The sequence below is a fragment of the Vitis vinifera genome, chromosome 14 (assembly GCF_030704535.1).
Source record: "Vitis vinifera cultivar Pinot Noir 40024 chromosome 14, ASM3070453v1".
Classification (NCBI taxonomy): domain Eukaryota; kingdom Viridiplantae; phylum Streptophyta; class Magnoliopsida; order Vitales; family Vitaceae; genus Vitis; species Vitis vinifera.
The window spans coordinates 6,580,380-6,595,340 of NC_081818.1; the positions used below are offsets into that span (position 1 = coordinate 6,580,380).

At 34.1% G+C, this 14,961-nt stretch overlaps 2 protein-coding genes across 8 annotated transcripts; one reads left to right on the top strand and one right to left on the bottom strand.

The window, feature by feature from the left end:
• The first annotated feature begins 1,784 nt into the window (after positions 1-1,784).
• On the top strand, positions 1,785-3,729 carry LOC104881414 (uncharacterized). Its single transcript, XM_010661624.3, has one exon. The coding sequence runs from the start codon at positions 2,609-2,611 to the stop codon at positions 3,587-3,589; it is 981 nt and encodes a 326-aa protein (XP_010659926.1). The 5' UTR covers positions 1,785-2,608; the 3' UTR covers positions 3,590-3,729.
• LOC100264176 (uncharacterized) lies at positions 3,460-13,438 on the bottom strand. 7 transcript variants are annotated; one of them, XR_009467599.1, is made up of 9 exons: positions 13,236-13,373; positions 13,030-13,157; positions 11,555-11,661; positions 11,054-11,119; positions 8,936-9,018; positions 7,368-7,414; positions 6,767-6,845; positions 6,487-6,659; positions 3,460-3,573 (listed from the first exon to the last, which is right to left on the bottom strand). XR_009467599.1 is itself a non-coding variant. In XM_010661617.3 (8 exons), exons 1-8 carry the CDS (start codon positions 13,284-13,286, stop codon positions 6,570-6,572), a joined length of 651 nt encoding a protein of 216 aa, XP_010659919.1. In that variant the 5' UTR covers positions 13,287-13,399; the 3' UTR covers positions 6,285-6,569. The 7 variants fall into 7 exon arrangements, 6 of the variants coding, with proteins under 6 accessions (XP_010659919.1, XP_010659921.1, XP_059598546.1 ...); XM_010661617.3 differs by lacking the exon at positions 3,460-3,573 and having other exon boundaries at positions 6,285-6,659; positions 13,236-13,399; XM_010661619.3 differs by lacking the exon at positions 3,460-3,573 and having other exon boundaries at positions 6,285-6,659; positions 13,260-13,380.
• Positions 13,439-14,961: the final 1,523 nt, after the last annotated feature.

Here is a 14,961-nt window from a genome sequence, read left to right on the forward strand (position 1 = left end):
AATTAGTAACTTAACCATAATTTGTTATCATCAAAACCTGATTAAGAGAACCTTGGGCTAACAATTATATTATTATTATTATTATTATTATTATTATTATTATTATTAGTAGTAGTAGTACTAGTAGTAGTAATTAAGGAATATTCTTTATATTATATTTTACTTTTTTTAGCAATAATAATAATTATTATTATTATTATTATTATCTTCATTGTAATTATTTTAAATTAATTAATTGATAATTATGTTTTTAATGATCAAATTAATTGATTTATTTTTACTTGATCAAGTATCCTTGGTGTAAAGGCCATTTGGGACATGTTAGTATCTTATTAAAAACATGTACAAGCATGAACTAAATGTGGCAAGTGGCAAAAATCAAATAAAATAACTTTCCCCTAAAGTGATTTTTTTTTTTTTTCCATGATACATCCCAAGGTGTCGGCACCCTTGCAAGCTTAATTAGCGGACAGTTGGAAATTAATCACAATCAAGAATTATGATGGGATAGAATTGATTTTCAAATATCATATTACCCAAAGATCAATACAAGACCTCAATTTTATCATAGAATAATTCAAGTAAAAAAAAAAATGACATGAAAATTTTCTGGGACAGATTCCTCAAACAAAAGTCATTTTCTATAATTAGATTTAAAAATTTGTTCAAATAATATTACAATTTACAATTAAGTGTGAGTTTGAAAATATTTCTCATTAAATTAGTGTATTTGAAATTAAATATTATATTTTAGAACCGAGATTAAGATGATGTTTGTTTTTTGGTTGAAATCAATAAATTATTTTTAACTAAATAAAAAAAAACAAATATAATATCAACGGGTTATTTTGATTTTTTCTACTCGGTCAAAAAAAAAAATATCACCTCAATCAATCTATTGAGGCGACATCCGTTTGTGTATATATATATATGATATCAATACAAATATTAAACAATGGTGGTGGTTGGAACTACACCATCACAAATATCTATTGTAACATCAAGGAAATGAGCTTGAAATACAAAATATTTTATCGAGTATTTGTTTAAAATCCACGAAATGAATCCACTCACTTTGGGATTTTGCCGCAAACATGCCCACCACATCACGTAAATTCAGCGGAGTTGGACCCCAAAAATCACAATAAATCATGCCAACTACATTCACTGATGGGATAAGTCATGTGGCCAAATCCTAAGTTCTTCCATTCAGATCATCCAAAGAATTAAAAATAAGGGCAGGAGGGGTTGCTTGGAGCCACCAATCCAGATGCAAACATTAATCTGCGTGCAATTGCCTCAAAAGAGGAAACATGGAGGTTAGGATTTTTATAGAGCATTGAGAGGGGTAGCTCTCTGGTTTGCTTCCCATGAACTTGCTTGTGCTTGTGTTGCATTTTTTCAAAATCTATAGCAAAAGAAATTCATCCAATTTATGCTTACTATTACAACCTGAAACTTCCTACCTTTTTACCAAGGAAATGAAGCTTCAATTATTGAATGAAATGACAAGCACAATAATCTGAAAGTAGATCTGAATAGGAATAATGGGTCAATTTCAAACTAGCAATTCATCCAATCAAAGCAAAATCAGAATTTGGATTATCTGGAGGACATAAAAAATGAAGTCTAGATAAGGTATCAGAGCTAATACTGACAAATGGCAGTAAAGGCCAAATAAAATGAACCTGCAGAAGAAAATTTTGAAACCTACTAATTGTTGTTTGAAATTTGGGGTAACATAGAGCAGTTAGGGTAGAGAGAGAGATGGTTTCCAGTGAAAAAGAAAGTCTAGGATTGAGGAGACTTGTGAAGCCTGCCCATATATAATTTTGAAAACAATTTTGTGAAGGGAGTTGTCTGCTGTCTACATGATATGTTTTGTCATGACTTACAATTTTATTTTGATCTAACAACACTGAACACTTCCCTAAAGTTCACAATCCAAACCCACTTGACGGGTTGAGCTGCAGCAACCCTACAAAAGTGGTTGGATCTCTCCTTTTCCCAAGGCCCCATGCCGCTTTTGAGATGGCAAAAAGGCAAAAAAAAATATATGGAGAAAAGGGGGGAGGCCTTAGATAAAGAATTCATCAAAGTCACTTGGAGTGGTGACTGGAGTCCCTAGCCAGTGCAGCACAGCTCAGCTCTCAGAGCTGTCAAAGGCGCAAATCAAGCTAAAACGAATTAATGTATATCTAAGTCTTTGGCTACTGCTGTTGCTGATGATTGTGATGATGGGAGCCTTTTGTTTTTCCACCATATTCAACATTCAAAGCACCCACCGCTTCAACAAATAAAAATAGAAAAGCTGTAGCGCCCTCTCTAGAAAGTGCCCACAGAACCCGATACAATTCCACCCATCAGCCATGACCCAGGTCTTCAACAGTCCCCCCGTCCTATACAAGTACCATAAAAATTCAGAATACAACACCACCCATAAACCCCAAACTATGAGCCAAGACTCCACAACCTCAACACTTCATACCAGCCATCAATATACACCATGACCCAAGCTCCCTCTCCCTTTCTTAAGAACTTTTCATAGTCCTAGTACTCTTACTCTTCTCTACTCATGAACTGAGGTAGAACACAAGGAAGAAAAGCCATGATCCCTGCATGTTTCAGCAGCCCAAACACACTCTCAAACAGCTCACAAATGCCACAGAACCTCATCACATGCATTTACCAAACTCAGCTCTGCAACTCACCTGTTCATCTCACACTCACCTGGTCCAAGACCCTCTTCTCTCACTCCTTGACCATATATGCTGCAGATACCTTCTCCATCACCATCTCCCTCTACCCATCAACCTTCTCCTTCCTCAGGAACCGACCTGGTTCAAAATCCATCCACCTCACCCACCACCATTACCAGAAAATCAAGCTTTACTGGGACTTCACTCGGGCTGAGTTCTCTGAGAGTTCGGCCGAGCCTGAGTCCTGCTTCTACATTGCAATTTCAAGTAATGCCCGTGTAGAATTCTTTCTGGGTGATCTCCGGGATGAGTTCACTCAGAGATCCGGTGCAGCCTGGATCCGCCATTCAGCAGAACCAACTCTGCTTTCACGCCGAGAGCATGTGTTTGGGAGAAGGAATTATGTATCCAGAGCTCAATTCATGGGGTCCAAACATGAGATTGGCATAGAATGCAGTGGGGGAGTGCTCAAGGTGAAGGTGAATGGAGAAACTAGCCTTGTTGTGAAGAGGTTGGCATGGAAATTCAGAGGCAATGAGAGAATTATGGTAGGTGGAGTCGAAGTAGAGTTCTTCTGGGATGTTTTCAACTGGGTTAACAACTGTGGAGCAAATAGCAGTGGGCATGGTGTGTTCGTGTTTCAGGTAGGTGATGGTGGGGTGTGGCCAGAAATGGTAGGTCCAGAGAAGAGGCTGATGAGGAAGAGCTTGTCATCATCAGCATCATCGGCGTTGCAGCCGATCTCATTATCGCCCTCACCCTCATGTTCAAGTGTCCTACAGTGGGCTGAGGAGAGCAGTGATGGTGGGAGAAGCTCATGTTCATCTACAAGATCTAGTGGGAGTGGTGCAGGATTCTCTTTGTTACTCTATGCCTGGAGAAGAGATTGAAGCTTGAAATTCAGATTCATGTGAATTTGATTTGAGAAGAAAGTTTATGTGAAAATATGTTTGAATTTTCAGAGGTCTCTTCATAATCTGTGCTCAGAGTGTTCATTTGTGTCGTGTGTAAATGCAACTAAACTTTTTGATATTCTTTCCACCAACTTTAGAAATCTAGCTACAATTCTTTTGAAAACCTAGTATGAATTACTTGTTTTGAATCTACGAAGTCAAGTCTTGCATGTACAAACTATTTCTTTTCTATATATTATTCACCACAACCGATTCTTTTTTCATGCTTCTTCAAAGTATTGAAAAGGGAGTCAGGAACTATGTAATTGCCAGTGATGTCCTTCTAAAGGAAAAAAGAATTTAAATTTTGAAACTTTCTAACAGTTCTGAGCAAGGCATCTCAAACGCTCCCAGTCATTTTTTATTTATTTTTGAATACTTTAATTTTAATTGAACATATTATAAACTATTGTTAATAGCTAAAAGAATCTTTCAGGCATTCCCCCCACCCACCCACCCCCCCAAACAAAAAAAAAAATACTGCACAAAATGAGGCTGAATTATCAGCAAGTCCTAAAAACTATGAATTAGAAAGGGAAAAAAAACCTCTAATTTTCGAACCAAAGGCAAAAACATGGATAAATCAGTTAAAATCAACAGCATTTCCAAGAAGATATTCTAGTAACTTGAAACCCTGCTCCCAACATCGGAATTTCACAAATTATAGAGCCCTTCATAAAACTTAATAAATTTTTATTGAATAAAAACTAGCAAACAGTTCAAAAATCTCCAAAAACTTTGGACAATTTTCCACGACAAAAACTATCTGATTCCACTTAAAAAGAGGCAATAAAAGTGCATAATAGAGGGATACAAATCAAGATATCAAGCTCAAAAGAGGTATATATATGTGGGACAAAGACAATGTTCACCACAACACAAAGCAAAGCAACAGAACCATGGGCTGGTGCCTCACATAGGATTCTCACTTGTCAAAGAAACTATCATCTAATGCATATATTGAAAAGTTGCAGATAGGTTTGTAGCCTTTACATAAAGTATGGACTTTCTGAGGAAGGGCATGAGGAGTTCTCATTACCCCTTTACTATCCATATATTCTATATGATGTTTGATGATTTTGTTTCCCACCATCATTTCAGAGGTATGCTTCTGCTCTTTATAATCATACCAACTGCTTTATTAATGGTGGTGATTCAGCATTATGGCACAGGAACCATATGGGAATATACTGTATACTCAGAGGTGGGGTCTGCTCAGGAGCAACATGATTTTTGTTTGTTTAACTTCGCCTCATTATGGTGGTTTAGGATATGATTGAATTGGATTTGAGGTTAGAGAAGTTGGAACACTTGGCTAAAAACAACACTGATATGCATCTGGGCTTGTCCACTAAGAAGAATTTTCTGGATTGAAAATATATTTTTATGTAGTATTTTGGAGGGCAATCCAAGGTCAAATTATTTATTTCTATTTGGCCATTTTATCGCAAGATGAATATCTGTGAGGAATTGCAAATCAGTCATTCTAGAGTTTGTCAATACTCAAAGGTATATCCATGTAATAAAGGGAATAAAATGAACACTGACATCACTTTCCAAGGGCACAGAAGGCAGCACTAAACTTCAAATCATCACAATTCCGGACATATTAAAATGCATTTATATTTGTATAGAATGAAAATGAAAAATGAGGTATAATTACTTAATTTTGTAATGTGTAACATTCCAATAGCTAATGCTATTAAATGTATAATAAGAATAAATCCTTTTTCAGCATGCTTAAAAATAGTGAGAAACTAATTTCATCAATCTTGGAGATGATTTTAGAAACTATGAAAGATTAATTCATTTTGCTTTGCTCAGCCTGAACAAGTAATATTCCCAAATGAAAAAGATCATTTTCAGGTAAGACATTAAAACTTGCTTTACCATGATAAAGCTATACAACTGCATCACAAAAACTCCATTTAAGAAGGAACATTTTGAGGCTCAGACAAAAATTTTCAACAATGGGATTGTTTTTTCCCCTTTTCTATCAATCCAAAAGAACCGTTGGAGATTATCTGGAGTTGTGAGTTTCACTTCAATCATGAGAGCCTGTTATAGTTCTCAAAGTGTATTTAATGGGGCACTCTGGAGATCCCATAGATGGAACCATTCCATTCCAATTTTCCTTAAAGATGTGATGAGTGAAGTATAATTTTGGCAACCTTTTTTCTTGGTGCAGTGGAGGTTACTTGCATAAAGCATCCTAGCATACCACACATGAAATCAACATCCTATGATGATGTTGCTTCAAAAATCAAAGAATGATGACTAAGGAAGAAAGGGGAAAAGCAGACTGAGAAGAAGAAGAAACCTTGTCTAGAACACCACAAAAAGGAGTACATATCTATATACCACATAAAATACAGAAACTGATTTCATTTCCATGAAGCCTCCAAATACAAAACATCTTTTAATCTTTCTTAGGAGTTTGACTCATCTCAAGAAAATCACCCTTGCAGAGTCTATTCATCCTTAGGGTGAAAAAGAATGCAGGAAGGATCTTGTAATCCAGTGGACCAAAAAGATTTGAAATAAAATCCCCAGATAGGACCATATAACCCCCTTCGTATAACTTACTTTTAACAAGTGTATTACACAGCTTACTTGATCTTTAGAATTAACAGATCCATAAAAAAAAAGTGGTATTACCTTGTCTTAAAACCAAAAGCCAGTTGTTCAATAGAATATGTTGAGAGATTTAGGCTTTTATATATGTTTTCATGCAGTAGCATACTGCTCCAAGAGGTTTTCTCAGCTAAATTACAAACAATGGGATGATTAGTCAGGTTTAAATGCTTGCATGTAATAGAAATGACAAATTCTACCTCCACAAAGCAAATCAGCTGCCGTTGCCTGAAGTTGGTCTTGTATAAATTTGAGCTTTCTTTAGATAGACACTAAATAGTGCTCATTCACTCAACCTTTGAAGACTTGGAGTGAATATCTGCCCAACTGCTTGAAGTGCAGAAATGTTCCAACTTTCAGCATGCCTAACAATCTGTTGAATGAATGGTGGAATCCAATCATGTGTCCATTTTCATTGGAGCATAAAATAAGTATTCATATATAAACATTGCAGCAAAAGAGAGGTTTTTTTTTTCTCACTTTGAACTCGTCATTTAAATCATAGACTGTACTTCCAGCAATAGAAATGAGAGGTCTCCATGGAAGTTTCAGGTAGGTCCTATAAGTTTACAAATTGGATAAAATACAAAATTTAAGTATCAACCAAAAAAAGAAAATGAAAAAATGAAAATGGGAACATTGTATACATATTTAAAATAAAATAAAATAAAATAAAAACCACTAATCTCTAAATAAAGAACAAACATTCAAGTATTTTAATGTCCAGATATTTCTCCTTAGATGTATTATGTAGGTGCAGAGACTAATCATATTTTGCTAAAAGAATTCAGGGCCAGTAGATGAGCTCCTTTAATGGCATGATATGTTATTTATAATGGGCAATGACCTCCAGCTGTGCCACACCAGTGGAACCATTGGACCAGTCCTTTGCTTGTCTTTTGAAATATAATGGGAATTTTGTTCTGTTACTAATAGAACAGAAGCTTTCTCTTAATTAACAACAGAAATAAAAGAACTTCATATTTACTAGTTACATTATAGGGGCCCGCATGAAAAAATAAGGCTATAAATATTGGAACTAGTTTTAATCAGAAGAAAAGGTACAAAACTAAGTAAGCACCTTAGTTTCCATGATGCCAATACAAACTTTGTTTCAGAATTCGAACCCTGCATATAATGTCTCCTTATCAAGCAAGCCAAGATCAATTGAAATTTTTTTATAGGTAAAAAATGAAAATTATTAATATGAAAACTAATCAAAGTGTGTTCAAGAAGAGGCCATAATACATTGCAAAGAGTAGGGATCCCAGTAAATGTGAGTACAAGAAGAGCCAATACCCCAAATTATTTTCTTTCTTGATAGGCAAGATCCAATGCTATACATAGTACAGTATGAAGAATGTGAAGCCCAATAGAAATCCTAGGCACAGACCTAAACAAAATTCTTCACACAAGAACAACAAAAAGTAGTGAGATCAATAATCTGCCTACAGTAAATTCTCCAAGGATACCTCTGCTTAAAAATTATGATGATTTTATTTAGTTATTTATTCATTTAGAGAATTTTTTACTTCTAAATACCCCCTAAACATTGTATAACAAGTACCCCTGCATAAAATACAGCCTTATGTTCCATCATCTGTGACAGATGTGGTAAATCCATTAAGGATCGACTTCAATATTACCCAGATTGAGAGTCCACAAAGAACTGAAACCATAAACAGTAGGAGAAAAAGAGCAGTAGGGTTTCCCTTCTTAGAACCAATTCTGCATATGAAAGCTCTATCACTTGTAAACAGTGTATAATATTAAGAACAAGAATACACAAATGATGGACCTATTAGATGGTTTTATCTACCCAATCTCAAATCATCTTATTTTTCTAAATTCACCGTATTTTACAAGATACCATAGATTGATGATATGAGCATGCATGAAGCCAATTAACACTTATTACATATACATCTTCTATGTATGCACATCCTCTGCACACATGCCAATACATTTCAGTTCCTTTTCATAAAATGATGCTTGAAAGGGTCCAAACAGGTGGATTTGATCCTTCTCCAAGGTGCAGTAAATTAGGGACCATTATTTGGCACAATGGTAACATCAAGGGATGTCAAGCATGAAAATCCATGTCTCAGTTTGCTTTGGTAGAAACCAAGACTGCAAGGTTTCCACATCAAATGCTTGTATAAATTTTTGAACTCATTATAGGTTGATCTCAACCTATACTTTAAATGCTTATAAGAAATTCAGAAGTGAAGTCATTGATTCACCCCAGTAAGAGTTATTGGGTACAAATATTTGGGAGCAGAATTTCCTGTTTGAATGAAATGCCCCTTTAGGCTTCGTAGAATCATATAAAATTATGCTGAAATACCCCTTTAGGCTTCATAGAATCATGCAAAATTATGCAACATAAGCATGGAAACAAGGCAAACCCTCTCTTCCCTGCTCAATCCCCACTCTCTTTGGCCATGATTTCTGTGAAAATTTAATCTCAGTTGGAAATTTACTTGCTTTTTTTATTTATATAAGTTGAAGGAGGGAAAACAAAACTGTCAAAACTCTTCTTTCAGGCTGCACACTTCTCAATAAATCATAACTTAGAGGCATGACCAATTCAAGTGTATTTTGATATCAAACTGTGTGTGAGCTAAAATCAATATAGAGAATGCATACCTTTTCAATCTTTTGTAATGCAATTGATGGATGGTCAAAGAAAGGCACAAGCAATTTCAAGTTGCGGGAATACAAATCCTTGCCTGAATAGCCAAATGATAAGAGAAAAATTAGTTTATTACACTTGTATCTATTTGTGTACAGTGGCAATCATCAGTTACTGACTCTCAAATGCTATAAGACTTGTGTGTGCAGAGAGAGAGAGAGGCCTCAATGGAGTTAAATTGTTTTGCAATATTGTCAATTCACACTACTGAAACTGCTTGAAAAGAAGTAAACCTTAAAATATAATGACAACAAAAGATTGCTCAAAAGGTTTATCATCCAGACTTGCAATGTCTCTCATGGGAAAATGGAACATTTCAAACAGATTCAACAGAAGAATGTTTCTAACCATTCAAGTTTAGACATTACAAGATTACAAAATTCTATGGGACAAGAGTAAAAATATTGACAATAGAAAACATTCTGAAGTACAGTCATATACCAGAGAGTCCAGAAACGGAAATATCTCAGCTAGGATATAATTATTAATGCTCATGGCTTTAACCATAAATTCTTTACATTCAGGTCAAAGATTTGCACAAGAATGTTTGATACTGCATCAGTTCCAATACCTTAACCAATTACTCTCACAGCCTCCCCAGTGGCCCCACCCACACCAAAAAAGAAGGAACACAAAGCCAAAGCAGTAAAAAAAGTCTATGAATAAGTACCATGTACTCGGTAAATATTTTTAAGAAAACTAAAAAGAAAAAGAAAAAAAGGAATCCAATAAATATGGAATTTTGGTATAATAAAGTTACTGCAAAAGGTCTTCATAGAATTAGCTGATGTAGCACATCTCTTTTAACCCTACATGAGTAACATAACTTCAAACTTGCCACATATAATATCTTCTCTCCAACTTTTCTCCAAAACTGTTGTAGATTGACGATCTCCATTAACCTGCCAAAAGAATGTTTTGTATGCTGACAAGAATGCATGACTATCAACTCCTAACAACTTCAGCAGCTTAAAGAAGGCCAACACAACTTGAAGGGGACTTGTCCTGGTTCTCATAATGAAGTTTGAGCTTATATAAACCAAACCAGCCAATTAGCCTTACACAGATTATAATTAGAAAATGGATGTGCACTCTTCACCAACTAAATTTGGACCTCTCAGAACCTTAAGAAAATTGAAGCAGGACCTACGTGATTGATCCTCACAAATTACAATTGAAATTTTGATATACACAGACCTGAACAAAAAAAAAAAATTGAGCCACTAGCCTTATTTAGAATCTCTTCAGGCACAAATAAACACATCTCTTGGTTCTTTTCTTCTTTGAACACAGACAATAGTTCGCCTCAATTGAAGCCCAGACACCAGTAATCCACAATATGGGAAAGGGTGGAGCCATCACAGAGGGAAAACCATTATGGGATGTTAATCAGCACCCAGTTTCAGTGGAGATAGAAATGGATCAACAGCAAAGATAGCATTAACAGCACAATTCATGGCAAAGGGAAAAGCACTTCTATTAGATTAGATGTCTTATATATCTTAGAAAACCCTCAAAAACAGGAGAAAGAAACCTAAAGAAAATATGAGAATAAAACTAAGGCATCTGTTTGTATGTTATAAGATAAACAATAAAGAATATAAGAAAAAGTATAGGGCAAAGGGTCCATCAGCTAGAACCACAAGCTCATAGAGAGACATCCAAATTATGTTCATATGATCCCTCTCCTATTCAATATTGAAGTTTTGAGAAATAAAATTATAATAGAATTGACCAAACCAGGGTTTAGCAAAAATAAAAAAGAAAAAAAAAAGAAAATTTTGAATATTTTTTAAATTTAACCAATCAACCCCACACACATAAAGACATAACCCCACAAGTATTCAGTTTCACCACATACGAAGACTTCATATTTCAAAGTTGCACAGAAAAGACTATATATCTCAGAAAAACAAAGAGAATAATCAAAGCAAGTCACTAGTAAATCTATTTGGAAAACTAATTAGTAGTACCTGAAATAGTATCACACTCGCACATAAACAGAATGCAGTTCAATTTTTTTCTAACAGTAGCAAAAGAGCAAAATATGGTTAAAGAAAAATGATACCAACCACGGAATTTAATAGTTGGATCCTCAAAGATACAATCCTCATCATAAATTGCAGAAGTAAAAATCCCTATTTCCAAGGAAAAAGAATAATATCAGTTCAATTTTATGATGATTACCATTTTCTTTTTAGGTTTGTATAGACTTCACAAATAAACTTTTCCAATAAATGGAAATCAGAATTAATAATGAAAGAGAGACCTAAGTTTCCATAAATTCCATATTAATTGGATTCAAAATTGGCTTGTCCTATCACAATAAAAAAAATATAGAATAAATAACAAATCTCAGAAAACACGATTTTTAGATAGTTGAATGAGACTTGTCAATCTCCAGAGGTTCTGCAGCATATTAGCAAAATTTTCAAAACCAGCAAAAAAGTTACCAACTATGAATGTAACAACGTAATAGTTGCAAATGGATAATTAGAATTTCCTTTATCCATTCACAAAAACTTACTTATCCTAGAAAGAAAAAATAAAAAATAAAAAATGCAACAAGATACCTGTAACAAAATAAGCGTTCTCATAATCTGACTTGAGAATTAATAGAACATCATCAATACAAGAAACTAAGAGCTCATCCCCTTGTTTGTAACTCATTGAATCCAATCTGTAATACAGTAAGAAATAGAATTAATATTCATCTACTTACTTGACCAAAAACAGCACCAGCACTAGCACCAAACAACAGGCATTACTGCTTCCTGACATAATGATCAGGGTCTTCTGCAAAAGCTATAATTGGGCATCCTTTCCCTTAAAAGGTTTCTTTGCTCAAAACACAAGTTCATTGTTTTGGTAACATGAAGATTCCTAAACATCCTTTTCTTGGGCTTCAAATGATCCTGTTGGATATTGGATTAAGACCAGATCATAATCCAACTAAGAAGCAAATTGTCTGGTCATGTTGAAGTCATTGCATACATTAAACTACCATACCTATTTACATCCTGATCATTCTTTGGGTGTGGGCTTATCAAACTGGCATCCTTTGATTGTAGGTATGGAGAAAGCCTTATATTTTCCATCCAACCCCTCTAAGCACTTAACACTAAAATATAAATTGTTAAGATTCAGCATACCCATGTAATTTCTTGGAATCTTGCCAAGAATAGGTCATCAACATGTAATGACAAAATCATGGTCTTACTCACCAACTATTTGAAACATAAACAGAGAGGTCCAACAAGCTAAATCGTACTGGATGTTACTATAGTTAACAATGATTACATATTACTACAGTCTTTCCCATTATTATAGTTATAATAACTAGCCTGTTTACCTAAGGTACCTTCAGACTCACATTTCTATAACACCTAATTACATCCTATAGCATTCCTATCTTTGAGTAAGTTCACAAGCTCCTGAACTTCGTTTTTTTAATGGGGAGTTTATTTCCCCCTTCATGCCCTCCAACCATTCCATTGGATACAAAGGCTTCATACTTTCTACGAAATTTTTTGAATCATTCAATAGATCGTCTGTGCCTTCTGATCCTTGTGGCCATGAATAAGCAAACTCACGTCCCACTAAGCATAAGATCCTATGGGCTTCCCCAGAGTGTCAGGCTCATTAACTGATTCCTTATTACAATTGATCATATAGTTGAATGAAACCTCCTATATAAGTCCCGAATCCAATCACCAAAAACCCAGGAAAGATCTCCTCTTCCAAGTGAAATCATTTCTTTAGCTACAGATTATGTGAGAAAAACCACCATCGCGACAAAATTGATAAAAAGAAGAAAATATTTTATCCCACAGTTGATTTCAATCATTTAGAAATACCACAATTACAATTTTGAATCTTTTCATATCCTTTAGGTTTCCAAAACCACAGAATTCAACATAAAAATTCTAAAATGCTGAGTGAACCGGGACCAATTAATAGAAATATAAACTTGAAACATTGAGTTTCTTTTCTAGTTGCAACTTTCTCGGGAAACAAACTAAACAAAGGAGAGAAAATCGGATGGGACCTGTTCTGACCGAAGGAGACAAGCCTGAGAAGCTCTGTGACTCCGCCAACCGCAATTCTCAAAAGCTGCGGCGTCTTTTCCTTGTTATCGGGTGTGGTGGAACAGCATCGGATCCCATGGACCCTCTTCTGCAAATGTTGACGAAACCAAAAGAAATTTACATATTCCCAAAATAAATAAACAGCAATTTTCGAAGCGACGGTTACCCTAAGGTGGAGTGTCGAAGATACCGTTGAGCTGCACCAGATTCCCGCCATTTCTAAACCAGATTTCCGCCCTCTCTCTGCCTTCTCAGTTCTCACACAACCGATAAACTCCCCTCCCAATTTTGCCACGTCATTTTAATCCACTTTAAGCTGCCCGGGTTTATCTAGGGAGGGTGTTAATTATTAAATTGCTTTGAAAATATTATTTAGGGAGAAGAATAGAGGGGGAAAAAGGGGGAGGATAAATACATTGAAATAGAATCCAAGTAAAAATAAAAATAATACCATTTCCAAGGTGCAAATGAATAATATTATTTTTTGCATATCGAATTGTACTTTTTCGATACCTATTAAAAAAATACCAAAACCTTATCAAAAATGTGTCATCAATTAAGTAGTATCATGAATATATTTTTTTTTATCTTATTATTTAATCATAATCTCATTTACTTATACCTTAATCTCATTTATTTGTACTTTTATATCTAACCTCATTCATTTATACCATTTTTCAACGATTTAGATTTCACTATACATATTTAATGATCAAGATCTTTTGTTTGGTAGGTACCACTATGGTACCTTAATATTTTCCTTTTTTACCACATGAATACACCATCGATTTTTATTGAATTATACTTTTTCAATTGGATGCTTGTTTAAGAGTCACCTAGATAGCACCAAATGGTTTCCAAAAAGTTACATTCAATGATAAATTCATAACGACTTAAGCTAAATTTCATAGAGGTGATTGAAATTTACCTGAATAATAATAATGCAAATGACATGATGACAAATAAGAGAATTTTTTTTAAAAGTGATTTGCATGCATGACCCAAAATAACTATGAAATTGTAATAAGGTTTTTTTTAATTTTGTTGAAAAATGACTCTCTTTGGAGTCTTTTACCCTTATTTATTTTTTCTACCCACATAAGCATCACCTCCCCACATTTTTTTTCCTTATACTCGTTTCATCATTTTTCTTTTTTTTTTCTTTTTACTTCATTAAAGATATTCAAAACAAAAGTTAAGTTTGATTTAAGAAAAACCTAAATAAGGCTAAGTTCTCAATCACAATCCAAACTATACTTAAGTTCCATTTATAAAGAACTTCAACAAAAATCCCTAAACAAGAAAACCTTAGCACAAAACTGCAATAAAAAATGAAGAACATAACGATTTTGAAAAAGAAAGAATGATGGAAGAACTCTTAGAACTGATCTTTATCCCTTAATGAAAGAACTTCTACAAATTTTTATAGGTTCAAATAAAGTAAATAGACAGATATAGGTATAATAATGGGAGGGAATAAAGGGTAATGACATTTTTATTGAAATAAAAATGGGCAAAAATGTTCAAAATCAGTTCATTTTTAAAAAATGACTGTCAGAGGTAATATTTCAAAATTTAGGTTTTTAACCCAATGATTTTTTTTAAATTCATCGAAGTTAAATATATGTAATTTCAATTTAAGGAGGTGATTAAAATTTATTTTCATAATAATAATAATGCAGGTGACATGAGAAAAATCAATGATTTAATAAGAAATCGTTTGATAATAATTCTAGATAGTGTTTATAATATTCTTGAAATTTTTTTCATTTAAATGTTAAAAAGTAAAAAACGTTTCCCAAAACAGCTGCTCCTCTAAATATCTTGAAAATTTTAGGGATGGATCTAGATTCGGTAATTTTACTTTTTTAATATTAAATGGAGTAATTTTT